Here is a 14,341-nt window from a genome sequence, read left to right on the forward strand (position 1 = left end):
GCAGGCTTCTGTCTCTTCAGCCCTGTGCTTTGCCGGCTTCTCCCGCCTTCCCTTCCTTTTTTTCTGAATGTTATGCATTTTGTTTGTTATGGGTTTGCTTGTTTGCTATTTATTTAATTTGTCACAGCTTGGTAGGTTGTTCGTGGGAACTGATCTATTTTGGGGAAGAGGAGCCTATGCGCTGGCCCTTCCCATTAGTGGGGTGGGGTGATCTTCAGTGCCACATGGCCGGGTGGGGACTTTGGGTGGCTCACACACCCAGGCAGCAAGGGTAGTTTCATTGAGATGCCAGTGCCCAGATAGCTCTCACTGTCATTGTCCCTGGTTTCCCTAGCACTTGGGCCTGGGGGAAGGGTATCACTTGGAGCCACAGGGGTGTGGCCCACTGGTCGGATGCATCCCCTATGCAGTGCCTTAGCCAACAAAAACAATAAATAGGCTGTGATAGTTTTTTCTTCCACAAAATTGGTTGTCCTGTGTTTTACCATGGACCCTTGGCCACTCTCTCCCCTCTTCAGATGGCAAACAATGAACATCCCTTCCAAGTCTAACAACAGTGATGTGGTTTTGATTGGTTGATGGGTGCATGCTGGAACAGTTAGGCTCTGTTGTATTGCAATGAATGAGCAGAGTAAATAATAGGACAGAGCTGCAAGTGAGTTGTTTTGTATAACAACTGGATAACAAATGCATAACATTAAATATAGGAACAGCAAACTATCTGTGCAAGTGCTCAGACTGGGTATCTGGGCAGTCTATCTATGTCTGTGCATCTGCCTCTCTTCTTTTGCTGGAAGAAGAAACAAAGAGATTGTTCCAAAAGCTTATGTGATTCCAGTCATGTGACTTCAGCAGTTAACTCTTCCGTGGCTGAATGAAGCAGGTACTTGTAAAATCATAACAGGCTCCTTCCCCAGTATAAATTGGGGTCCTTCAGAACTATTGTTTATATGTTTAAAATACTGAGCAGCTCCGATCACAGATTCTTTTCAGCATTGCTTCGTAAGGCCTTGTATTTCCAGTTGTATTTTATAGTTTCTCATTCTTATAAGTCGTCATCCTAGACCTAGGCAGTCACCAAGATTACCACTAAGTCCTCCCAACACTGTACAAATGAATAATAAAGATGTACAAAATCTCTCACGCCAATAAAACAGAGCAAACGTGGATCAAAGTATTTGAGAAAGATTTAAGGCATTAGTTGTTTCAAAAACCTGCCATCTATGTTTATTTGCTATAAGCACTGTGAGGAAGAAAGGATTAAAATAAACCGTGTGAAACCTTTTGAAATGATTCATTTGTGCCTGGATTTCTTTGCTTGCATTTCCTAAACTACTCATAACTGCCATGTATTTGATAAATATTGGTTCAGGTCCAGTAAGATAGATTATAAGAACTAATGCAGTGCTGTAGAATCCACTGAATCATGGATGCACTTAATGAAAGGAAGGAATTTATGCCTAATAAAGGTTTTTGGATTGGATTGGATTGGAAAGGAAGGAAGTGTTAACTGCTCCTGCACATCAAATATTGTTTGAAAGGAGAACAAGCAATAATGCTTTTCACAGCAAGTTTTAGCCCTGATTTTATTATTTGGAAATGTGAGCACTGCTGTTTAACAATCTCCTTTTAAATGCAGGATTACAAATGACAGACCGCTGCATCCTGATTCTTTACTTCTGTCCATGCCCATGATATTTTATCCTCTATTGATTGGGAGGGGGAGAGTGGATGTGTGAAAAGTTGTGCTAAAAAACCCTGATCGTTTTGATGTGTGCCCTAAGCACTATTTAAGCAGGGAGAGCACTCATTCACTTCACTGGCAGAAAAGTTCCATGGGCAAAGTGGTCCTCACATACTCAGTAGCCTGCATGAATGCTAGAGCTGCATGCAGAGTGCTTAGAGCCTCCAAGGGAACCAAGGGTGTTGCAGTAAAGCAGGGAGAGCACTCATTCACTTCACTGGCAGAAAAGTTCCATGGGCAAAGTGGTCCTCACATACTCAGTAGCCTGCATGAATGCTAGAGCTGCATGCAGAGGCGAGTCTGCTGAACGCTGGGGTGGCTAACCCTGTGGGGTGTGGTAGGGCTGCCCAAGGGTAGTGGTGGGGTGTGGTGAGGGCTGCCTCCAAGGGGTGGCGGGGGCATTCTGGGGTGGGGCAGGGGCACTGTGCACCTTTCCCCCTTGCTATACCTCTGGCTGCAAGATTTCAGGACCAATATTGGTTGTGATTTGCCACATTGCTCAAGAAGGCAACACCTTATATCTCAGGTGAGTACTGCTCATAGAAGGCAAAGAACAAAGAACAACTGAGAACGTAGATGCTTTAGGGCAAAACACACAAGTCAAAGTCAAATGAGCTGTTATTGGGTGGTGCAATTAAATGCAGAATCACCCCCAAACCAAAAGCTGCTGCACCCCAACCATTTGGCCTGATCCAAAAATTAGACAACCACCTTGCTAGTCAGCTAAGTGAAGTCCAGAAACTTACAGCTGCAAGCTATTATAGTAGTAATGAGGAATGGTTTTACTTAGAGCTGATCTCAAAGACTCACAACAGCTGATCTGCCCCCAACCACACACTGTACAGACATCTTTACAAAGCTCTGTGTCCAATGGGATATCACTAAGCATACTGAAAAAACAGCATCTCAGCTGCCACTCCTGAGCTGAACACATGTTTGGAACTATTGTAACCCAAGGACTCAAGTAAAGGGTTAAAGTAGTCCCCTGTGAAAACACCAGGTCATTATACTGACCTGTGGGGTGACATCAAATCACCATGTTTACTAGGCAATGTTTATGGAGTAGTTTTCCATTGCCTTCTCCAGTCATCTACACTTTGCCCCCAGCAAGCTGGGTACTCATTTTACTAGTCTCAGAAGGATGGAAGGCTGAGTCAACTTTGAGCCGGCTACCTGAAACCAACTTCCATCAGGATTGAACTCAGGTTGTGAGCAGAGCTTTGACTACAGCTTTGACTACAGCTTATCACTCTGCACCATGGGGCTCCTCACTCATAAGTGTGTTGAGTGCTCCTGTAGCCTACACTGAAAGCCCAGATAGTCCCCTCATTGATGGCCTCCAGTCAATTTTTCTGGAAGGACCTAATTTCTGGAGTGGGGTTAAATTATAATTCCATAGTTGAATTTAAGTCTTTACCTGGAAGTGATGTCACCATGATATTTCTTTTTTAAAAGTTATCCCTTTGGAGGTGGGGGATTCCCCATCTCCCCTAGTGCTATTGAACTTAAATTTTATTATGTACCCTGATCAGAGCTATACTCTTATAAGTCCATTGAAGTCAAGGGTGTAACTCTGTTTAACACTGATTGATAATACTGTTCTCCCACCCCATGCTTCTTTTGCACTGTTCCTGCTTTTAATAGACTGGTCTGGACTCTAGTTTTCCAGTTGCTGCTATTTGTTTATTTTTGTTCCCCTTCCTGTACCAGTCCTTCAACTCTTCTAGGAACTCCTGCCTCTTGAGCATTACTTTAGGGAGAACTTTGTGTTGCTTCAGGAATGGTTGGTGAGGAAATTTTGTTTCCATGAATGGAATTTATACAGGATCCAACCCTGTAAGTGTATCAGTATATTTTGAAACGCCACTGGACCCCAGTACAGATTTTGAATTGTAGGAATTAAGAATTTAACTATTCCTTATAATGCAATTAGGTCTTGAGATTGTGAAGTCATGACCCTTATTGCACGAATAATGGTTTGAATTTATACCACAGGCATTTCATTCCCATTCATTAGTTATCATTTGTAGGAATGTAGCTTGTGGACAGCGTGCTCAATTAATGACAATGAAGTTTTAATAATGGAGGAGGCAGAACAATAATGATAAATTATAATATAATATATATTTGTGTTATGAATTCATATCTTGTCATTCATGGTTCAAAAACCATACATGATATGTGACACATGTATGAGATATATAGGCAACCTGGAAAAAACCAGGGTGTTTTTTTTGTTCTTACCATGGTTGTGCAAATGCGTTATATTGCATTTCTACTCCAATACTGGTTTGAAGTCAGGCCAGGTTCCCATTTTGTTTGATATATTTTTTATTTTACCCTGTAATAATTCATCTCAGTCTAGGAATCTTTGACAGCTCCCCGTGAAATCTTACTTTTATTCCATTTTCTTCTCCTGAATCCTGCTGCAGATGAATCATTTGTTTGCAATGAGTGGGTGGTGATACAGTAAAAGTAATGATGTGAGTCTGCCAGCTCCACACACAACGTACAATGACTGGAGCAGTAGAACACCAAACCAACCCAACACAGGTTTTGGCTGTAAGCTACAAGTGGGGATGTTTTGCACAAAAAATGATCTACAGAGAAAAAGCTTTAAAACCATAGGGCTCAAGAATGACGCACAAGGATCAGGGTTCCCAGAACCATGTACAAAGAATTAGGTCGTTCATCTTTTATGTGCTTGCCCAAGTGTACATGAAACGAACACTTTTGCTGCATAAATTGCAGGGATGTCTAGTCTGAAAGGGTGAGAAGTGGCTATCAGCAGCACACAAGTCTTGCAGCAAGAAATGTCTACATTAAGTGGCACCCTTTTCTGAACCATGGCTGGGTATAGCAAATATAATGTTGTACCTCCAGAAGCATTCAGTGAAGCATAGCTGGCCGAGAATCCCTCTGAGGCTGTGTTGCGATTTGTTACAAAATACAACATCAAAGTGTTCCCACTACTGGTAACAGATGGTGGGATTGAGCTCCCACAGTACCTATGTAATGTCAAAGATAAATAACAGATGTTTATTTATTAAATTAAATCTATATTAAACACCAGCTGGACAAACAATATTTATATGATGTGGATGGTTCTGCATTACTGCTCTTCAACTTCTTTTTGCACTCCCAAATTCTAGTATTTTAACAGAAAAAAAGGAAAGTTCTGTTTATTCACTTTACTCATCCCATGCAGAACTTTACAAAATTGCATGTATTGTCAAAGCCACATCTGTGGCTGGCATCTCCAGAGGTGTAACAGACTCCCCTCTGTGATACACCTCTGAAGATGCCAGCCACAGATGCAGGTGAAACGTTAGGAGCAAGATCTACCAGACCACGGCCACACAGCCCGGAAACCCACCACAACCAGTTTACAACATTTTCTTCATTCATATTTAAAAGCCCTGACTTATTGAAATTTCCCATGCAGGGGAAATAGACAACACAATATAAATACTGCTCATAACTTACATTATGCATCAAGGGAGGGAGGAAGAATTGTTATGATAAATGTGGAGAGTGGGTGCTGATTAAAGTGGGGCACTATGTGACATGAGAAAGAGGCAAAAAAACCCCTTTAAATAGGACATACTTTATGGAAAATCCCAGTCTAGGTAGATCACTGCTTATAGTGAAGACAAGCAACCCCAATAGACTTCAGAAATCTGCATATTTACCTGCCAAGCTTTGTCATAGTGCTGTTGTCATAAATTTCAAGGTAATCTCTATTGCAATTGTAATCAAATTCCAAGTAGAAAGACACGATGGTCAGACGGATCAAATAACCAGGCTGGACTGAGATGGTCCATCTACATTTCACACCATGTGGGTAGGTGATTGGATATCCAGGACTTGAGATGATTCCATCAGGTTCTGTGAAAGTTCCTCCACATGCTACAACACAGGAATGAAGTGCATTGAACAAGGCTGAAAAACAGCTATAGAGTCAGCTCATAAACCCTTAAAAACCATGACTGTTTAGACTATAATAAACGGTTTTTTAAAAATTCCCTAAATTTATGAATGAAAGATTGCACTACCCATTTCAGCCCACTAGTAATCCCAGCACGAATTTAAATGGCTTTCATTATATGATCCCTGTTAACATGGTGACAAAGTAGAGAAAGAGAGAAAAGTCTCTACCTGCATCTAAAGGTTTGTATTCAGCCATGAAGCCAAGATTGGTAACAGAGGAAGCTCTGAATTTTACATAGAGATAATTCTGAGATGACTGAATGATTGATGGCGCAGTGACACCACAGTATTTCCCCAAAGAAGGAGAATTCGCATTGCTTCCATCTCTGATCTGAAGGGTTGGAAAGATAAAAATCAGTATCTGTATCAATAACACAACATAATAAACAACATTTTATTGAAACTGTACCTCACATACAAAGTGTAATTCTCTATTTAAAGTAATACTTTTATTAATTTTCTCAGGCTACCCATAAACTGTATATGTATAAACTCTAACACATTGGATCTCAAAGTTACAACACTAATATCATTCAGAGAGAACATTACATAGTTTAAAATTCTTTACCTTCTAATCTTTAGTTCTAAAACAGCAATAATAAGCAGTTCAAAGTGTATTGAACTTTAAATTAGTTCAGTGAAGTGGTGCTCAGAATTGCTCTCCTGTCTATATCTAGAAACTATGCAACATGTGTATGCCCAGATAAGTAACTTGGTAGAAGATAAAGTTAATTCCAGGTTCTACAAAACAGCTTTCTATATGTTTTCTATATGTATGTCCCACAGTAATCTCAAAGTTGACTTGTTTTGTTAATGCATGCAGCACATTCCCCAGCCCTGATTCCAGGCTACTGCTAGCTGTGTGAAAATGCAAGCTGGCTGTGCAAACAGCAAATTAAAAAAATCTATACAGCAAGGAGAAAAATGAGATAGTTCCTGTCTATCTTCCGCACTGTAGTTCTGCGTGTTTATAGGCTCTTTTATATGAGCGGTCATTCCAAGCTGGAATCTACCATTTGCAGCCTGAAGCAGCACAGTTCATTCTGCCAGCTTGGAACTCTTCTCCCTCATTCTCTTGTATATGTGAACAAGGCTATATTAACAACAACAACAGAAAGGCATAAGGTTATTCAGTTCACCCACACAGAAAATACTGTGATTCTTTAGTGTTTATAGCTATCAAGGCCCTTTGATGAATTTGAATATATGTCCATATAACAGAGTACAATCCCCTCACAGTCTACCCTCACATTGGTACTTTGAAGTATAGGACAGGAGCCACCACCCTCAGGACTTTACTGAATGCATGGAGTGGCTAAAATTTCTGTTCACTAGAAGGCAGGAACTGAACTGAAATATGTGCACCTGACTGTGAACTCTGCAAATGCAGGTTTCCCAATCGTGTGGTGACATCGTAGAATGCAATCTCTCCGCCTGAGAATTGTTGCAACTATCTTTGTAGAGAGCCTAAAGTTTATGTAAACTACATCTACAGTTGCAACATAGTTGAAAGGCAATGTGTCTCGGCATATTCAAACCTGCAGCAGTCGTCCTCCAGTATCTCAGAAATCCAAACCAACAATCAGTTTTTACCATTAGCCAGTCAGCTATACACTGATCCACATTTCAACCCTAAACACATTTCTTCAAAGGAAAGTCTCTCCGGTTTCAAAGGGAATTGTTTCCAAAGATGAATATGTTTAGGCTTGTGGGCCATGAATAAACAATAATTTAATTGGTTGTGTGCAAAGGTGATCTGAGTTTTATAAATGTAGTTCATTATAAATATTTTTACCAGAACATAATCTGAGTCACAGGTTGTGATGTTATAAATCTGAAAGTCAGTGAAATTCAGAAGGATGACATTGCCCTCAGGCTGAGAGATGACCCACTCACAGATCTTGCCATGAGAGATTGCCCTGGAATAATAGGGAGATCTGAGGACACCTTCACCAGACAAGGCACCCCCACAAGCTACAAAGAGAAATGTATTTGCATTACTTTATGTATTTAGCTGATATATTAGCCACATAACAAGTGCAATAAAAGTAATCAATAACAAATAAATAATATCAATTTGGTTGATGACACAGCTGATACAAATAAGTACAATGAACAACTTCAACTGTTAATCAGCTTCAGTGGAAAAAAACAATTTTGGCAGAGTAGTCAAGGTAATTTTTTTTCATCTAGTGCTTAAAGTTTAGAAGGCTGCACACCAGATGAACCTCAGGATGAATGGCATCATTGGGGTGCCAATTCAAGAAAGGCCCTGTTTCTGGGTTACTTCCAAATAGGATTGCCAGGTTCCCACAGCACTGACTGGGGATGGGGGTAGGAGTTTGGTTGCAGCTCCAGTTTAGGGAACTTCTGGTGATTTGGGGATGTAGCCTGGGGAGACCTTAGTGGGGTACAATGCCATGGGGTTTACCCTCCAAACCATCCGTTTTCTCCAGAACAACTGATCTATGAAGTCTGAAGATAAGCTAGATTCCTAGAAGATAAGCTAGACCTAGAAGATGGCATCCCTACTTTCAAAGGTGGGGTCAGCGAAAGCAGATGCCTGATGCCAATCATAATTGATAAGAGAGAAAGCAGTCCTTCAAAAAAATGGAGAATTAATGTGAGGATATGCATTCGGTGCTATGTAAATATTCATTTGAAGTAAAAAGTGATTCATGGTTGACATGAACTCATTCTGTAAGCAACATGCTAGATAAATTATCCAGATGTAGGAACACTGTTTTCTGAATAATGTAAAGTTGGGTCAAAATTTCAGTGGAATGCATAAATTGGCATCATGTTTCCTGTGGATGCTAGACTCACTATTCCACTGGATTGAACAGCACCAAACAGTAATGGAAGGATTAAAGTCCGGGTGTGTGTCTAACTTATCTGCTGGAACAGGCCAGTCAATAGGCAATAAGCAGTGACTTAGGGCCAGTTCAACTTATGCCTCTCTATTGGCTTTGATCTTAAGTCTAATACCACTAATGATTAGGAAAGAACCGGTTTGCTGATCACATCTAAGGCACAGGACTTTGATGGAGTATGAAGGGAGGGGAGAGGAAAGGTCTAACTAGTAAGGTCATAATACAGACTCTTCTCAGTCATTACATTTGTGGGTATCCAACTGTGCATATGGACAGCAAACACTTTCCAAAATCTTCCCATTATGTGCAGATGGAATTTCATTTAAATAGAACACACTGCATAGTGTCTGCTTCAAAACACATTATAGTATATGTTTTGTATAGCATGAACAGAAAATACATACAGTGTCCTATTCAAACAAAATGGTGACTGCAGTAACAGGAAAATCATGGGTAACATGCATTCCCAATATGCTTGATTGGATACTCACCCCAACATAACAACCACAAAAAGCTCATTATAAGGACAGAACTGGAGTTTTCCCGTTTTCTAGTTCAGTTTTTATGCGGCACATGTTTTAGGTGAAAAGATAAACAAAGCTGAGGCTTCCCACCATAAAGATGGGTATTTTGTTCATCTGGTAAAGGTTAAACACTTGCTCAGTTGGCTCCAAGAAAGAAATGAGTTCATTGATCTTCAGATTCTCTTACCGACTTCATAAAGAGCCCTGAAGCTAGACCTCTGTACTGATGTGTCTGACTTAAACTTGATCCAGAGATTGTTACTATTTGAAGTAATAGTGGAGGGCAACACATTTCTACACAATTTGTTGATCAAGGGAGATGTTTCAGTGTCACCATCCCGAATCTAAGCAGCAAAGAAAAAGAAAATATTATCAGATCATGAAAAATGCCTTAGGTCTAATCATCCAGCTTTCCTCTGAAATTCATGATAAGTATAGTGAGCAGAGGTACACAACTCGAAGAGCCCAGCCACCGCTGGTGTCCTCCCAAATTGGTCCTGGTCAAGATGACAGGATTGATGAAGCAGGCTTGAAGTTGGGTTTGTTCTGAGAAAGCTGATTCGTGTAGGCTCTGACTTCTTTCAAATTATGTAGACTCTTATCAGCCAGCAGTACCCCGTCCCCCCCCCAATGGGCATATTATTCAGAAGTTTTGGCTTTGAGAGGGAGCTCTAGCAGGCGTAGCTCTTTGTTAAGGATGGATTGGGAGAAATGGGAGGGAGAGAAAACAATACTAACAAAATTTGCTCTCACTAGCACACTCAGATCTCTGACTCCCTCATAGAAAGTTTAGCTAGGTCCTCACATCTGGAAAAAAAAGTACTACTGATTACCAGAATGTTTTGTTCTTGAAAAGTATAAGGAAAATGTCAACGACTACAGGAACAGAGTTTAAAAGCAAAGCCTTGCATCATAAGTATACTAAACTTCCATCTTGGGTAATATATCCTGCATGAGGTTGTATTAGACAATCTTAACCTCAGAAAAAAAAAAGATCAGCTCTGTTGCTACAACTAGCAATAGACTTCTGCTTTATTTTTAAATGCTTTCTTGTAAAATTCTGCATAACCTAGCCATGGGTCTATCCTTCTGCCTTATCAATCCTCTTGCAATGATAAGCTATCTGAGCAGGGCTTTCTTCTCTGATTTACAGGCACTAAGAGCTGCCTCAAATGTTACCAAATGAAAGTGTACACTGTCATGCTTTTTAAAATAGCCACCACAGAATAAGCATTCAGTTACAATTGGTCAAAGGTATTGGGGTATGTATAACATACATACAAGAACAGAGCTACAATCATGTCGATGGGCCTCCTGATGTCACCATTCCAAAGTAAGGTCAGGGCCTTGACAGGAGCACTGACATTGCCAGGAAATCCCCCAGAGGTCTCAGGAATCCTTGGGATTCCCTCCTCTCCATGGTGGAGACAATCTTAATTGGTCCTCCACTCTTTCAGTGGAGGAGCGATATCTGAAGCCCAAACTTCACCAGGTAATGCTCTGTCCATACAAGGGGCATATCTTGACTGCCCAAGTACTGGATCACCTCCAGCCTGCCCTGTTGCAAAGACCAGGTTGAGAGCATGTCCATCTGAGAAAGTCTTATGGTTGCTATGAGGTCCTGATCTGGACAATCAGAGGCATCCTCCATGGAAGTTGAAATCCCCCAGAACCACTGAATTAGAGCCTCCAACACCACCTCTGAGGCTTCCTGTGCCAGCTCAGGCAGGGAGGCAGCTGGATAGCGGAGTGAGCAGTACATTAGTAGCTGTCCCAACTTGTCTCTCCTGTTAAGCACCAAGAACAAACTCTCTACACTGAACACAGGGAGGGTGGATCATCTGGTAAAGGTGATGGAGTCTCTATGAACCAAAGCAACTCCCCCACCCCGGCCACACCAGCCAGGGCTGGTGTTGCACACAGAAACCTGGGGGGCAGAGCTGGGTAAGTGTCGGGTCTCCCAGCTCACCCACCCAGGTCTCTGTGATCTACACCAGTTTGGCCCCTTATCCTGTATCAAGTCCCAGATGAGAATAGATTTGTTTTTGACTGACCCTTCACATCACATCACATCACCCACTACTTGCTCCTTTTAACTGGAGATGCTAGGGATTGAACCAAGGACTTTCTGCATGCAAAGCAGATGTTCTGTCACTGAGTAATGGTCCCTATCCATGCAGAAGGTGAATGAATTGCAGAGGTTGCCATTTTTTTCTTGCTGCCATCACTAAACATTTACTCAAACAAACATGGTACAAGCCACATTGAAGGAAAGCAACACTGCCACTTCAACACAACCAGGAAGGAAAGCAGTAATAACTATTGCTGCTCTACACTGTGAGTCAGGGCAATGGGCCTTTCTGAGCCATTCAGGCCTGGGTGTTATCTGATACTGTTGCTTCTTAACAGCAGTCCTGAATAGAAAAATTATCATAGTCAGGGCAGGACATTGTGCACCATTTAGACGTTTACGTACATAAGGGTAGATTCAACGCGCATGTCACTGTAGGATTCCAAAAAGAACACTCATACAAAAAGTGGCATACAAATAGCTATTGTTTACAGTGGTTTCTCCTAGCAACAACTCATTGTACACTTGGGTTTTATCATATGCTTCCTATTGCAAATAAAAGTGCTACTATTGGTTTCAAAACACAATGCTGCAGTCCTAGAGAATCCAGTTAGAAACTAGGCCTCTCCCATTCTCCCTTGCTTTTGAAGTGGCCACAGCTGTGTGTCTGGATGCTATGGCAACTGTGCCAGAGAGCTTGTTTATCTGCAGTGTACTTTGTGACTTTCAAGGCATAAAACTATTTAAAACTTTTCTTGTCTGAATTCTTTTCTAAACTTTTTTTTTTTAAACCCACTTCATGTAACTTTATGAGAAATGTCACAGGCAATATTTTTTCTGAAAGGGAAGATTTCTGCATGGTTATAATATGACATTCCAAGGCATCTACAAAGAGATTGTACTCCATTTTAGTAGAAAACTCTGAACAGCACCAATATTCTGGTTGTAAGCTTTAGAGCGGCATTCCAGGCTTTTCTTCCACAATGCGGGAGAGCAGTTTGAGGACGAATAACAAATCTCGGCAAAGCTATCCTTCTTGGAACTAATCCCCATAGTACAAAGTAAATGCTCTACTGAACTAGCGAGAATTGGTTGGGTCCAACGAAAATGGGTTTGTTCCTCTTACTGCAGAGAATTGTATTGCTGTTGGGCCAGCAATTAAGGAAGGGAAAAATGAGCTCCAACAAACAAAAGCTGTCTGTTTTCATTATACAGCAGGCTTCCCTTTGTTTTTAGAAATTAATTACACTTCATTCAAAAAAAAATAGAAGGAAGGAAACAGAAGCAATGTTATTACAATAACCAATCTTCTGCAGCTAAGCCTGAACATATAATTCAAGAGATGCTACAGAAAATTCAAAGGACATCTCCCAGTTTTCTCAGAGGAATCACATGATTCCTGAACAGTGGCTATTTGGGCACACATCAAGGATTGCAACAACCCACAAGTGTATTTATTGTCCTTTGACTAGCTGGCATTCATTCATGCTACATGAAAAGTGTGTATAAAACATCTCCAAAGACCAAATCAGGTGAGATCCTGAAAATTCAGATCTCCAACACAGATTTAGTTGAAAAATAGCTGTTGGGTGCCTTAATTTGGATAAGGAATATGGGGAGGATGGAGTTAATGCCTCTTTCTGAGCTTTAGCGATGACCTCAAATGACCCTATAGTAGCTCATTGCTGGGTGACATTGGGCCACTACCAGCCTAACATATCTCACAGGGTTCTTTTGAGGTTAAAATGTAGGAGAGGAGAATGATGTAAATCTCTTTGGTTCCCCATTATGGAGAAAGACAGGGTATAAATGAAGAAAATTGGGAAAAGCAAACAAGTGGCCAAATGGTTCCCCCAATGCATTAAATATCAGTTCAGGTATAGAGTCATTGGAGGTTGGCAGGATGGAGCTGTGGCAAGAGTTCAAAGCCTCCAGTACCAAGGCCAAATCTGAACCAGGGCCTTCTGTGTGTATGTCAGTGCTGTCAAGATGCAACCAACCTACAACAAACAGTTTTCAAAGTAGATGTGGGGAAAGAAAGGAGCTCAGCACTGAATTTACCCTCCGACATTGCCATTTTGTCCAGGGGGACTGATTTCTGTAGCTTTGAGATTAATGGTAATTTTGGGAGTACTCTGAGTCTAGCCCTTACCTGAAGGCTGGTTGAGGGTCAACTGCAGCATTTTTAGAACTGCATCTGATTGGGCCCTCCATTTCATACTGATGTATTTTATATATAATATATATATATTATAGCTCTGGTTTTAATTGTTTTAATGATGTGTTTTCGTTGAATAGTTTTTAATATTTTAGCTACCTTGGTGGCCCTTATAAGGGCAGAAAGGCAGAATATAAAATTTGTAAAATAAATAAAATGAATTTCAGGAGCAGCTTGCTGCCCATCATAACAGGGTGCTACTTGAAACAGTAACAAATCTGAAGTCCCATTGGATTTGCCCCTGAGCTAGTCCCGTGGTTTTGTAAACCTGCTTAATGTAAACTGGGTTGTGTATTATGGTAACTGGTATTAGGCCCTGAGATTTGTACGGCAGGGAAAATACTGATATTTGCTGCACAGGAGCCCAAGTTGTCTACTTTGGAGGGCAACTACTTGTCCTTGGTCTTGGTCACCTGCCATCACTCAGTAGGCTGGGGAGGGGGTGATTAAGTGGCATCCTACGATACTGCAATGTCACTTATAGCTGTGCAACCAGAAGAGCCAACATCATATTGTGGGATGCTCTAGAATTTCCCTGAAACCACATAGGATTTTTTCCCCCAAGGGCTGACAATGCTAGATATAGTTTCTTTCAAATTGTGCAGAGAAAAGCTATACCGAGAGAAATTCTGCCTTCTATGCAACACTGAAACCTACAGAAACCCTCAAAAGCAGCCCTGTGTATATCCTCAGCAGGGTTTTGGTGCCTAATAACCAACTATTCAAATTGAGCCTAATCATTTGACGATCACACACACTCTGTCTTATCATAGATTCATATCCATCTGGCTTTGCTTCTTGAATCTATTCTCCATGTCTTATGAATCCTAATTACATGCAATAAATATTCTTTAATGTCTTGGGGCAGAAATTCCATAATTTCTGTAAACAGAGGCAAATATAGGCATTCCTTCAAAACAA

The 14,341-nt window shown here is 41.0% G+C and overlaps 1 protein-coding gene across 1 annotated transcript in view; it reads right to left on the reverse strand.

The window, feature by feature from the left end:
• Positions 1 to 14,341, reverse strand: part of CUBN (cubilin) — a 144,266-nt gene that overhangs the window by 104,716 nt on the left and 25,209 nt on the right. Inside the window, exons 17-21 of the mRNA XM_048510490.1 lie at positions 9,319 to 9,475; positions 7,530 to 7,708; positions 5,903 to 6,065; positions 5,437 to 5,653; positions 4,622 to 4,752 (exon numbers count right to left, since the gene is read on the reverse strand). Coding sequence (XP_048366447.1) covers positions 4,622 to 4,752; positions 5,437 to 5,653; positions 5,903 to 6,065; positions 7,530 to 7,708; positions 9,319 to 9,475 — 847 coding nt within the window. The remainder of the gene's footprint in view (positions 1 to 4,621; positions 4,753 to 5,436; positions 5,654 to 5,902; positions 6,066 to 7,529; positions 7,709 to 9,318; positions 9,476 to 14,341) is intronic.

The sequence above is a fragment of the Sphaerodactylus townsendi genome, linkage group LG11 (genome assembly GCF_021028975.2).
Source record: "Sphaerodactylus townsendi isolate TG3544 linkage group LG11, MPM_Stown_v2.3, whole genome shotgun sequence".
NCBI classification, from domain to species: Eukaryota; Metazoa; Chordata; class Lepidosauria; order Squamata; family Sphaerodactylidae; genus Sphaerodactylus; species Sphaerodactylus townsendi.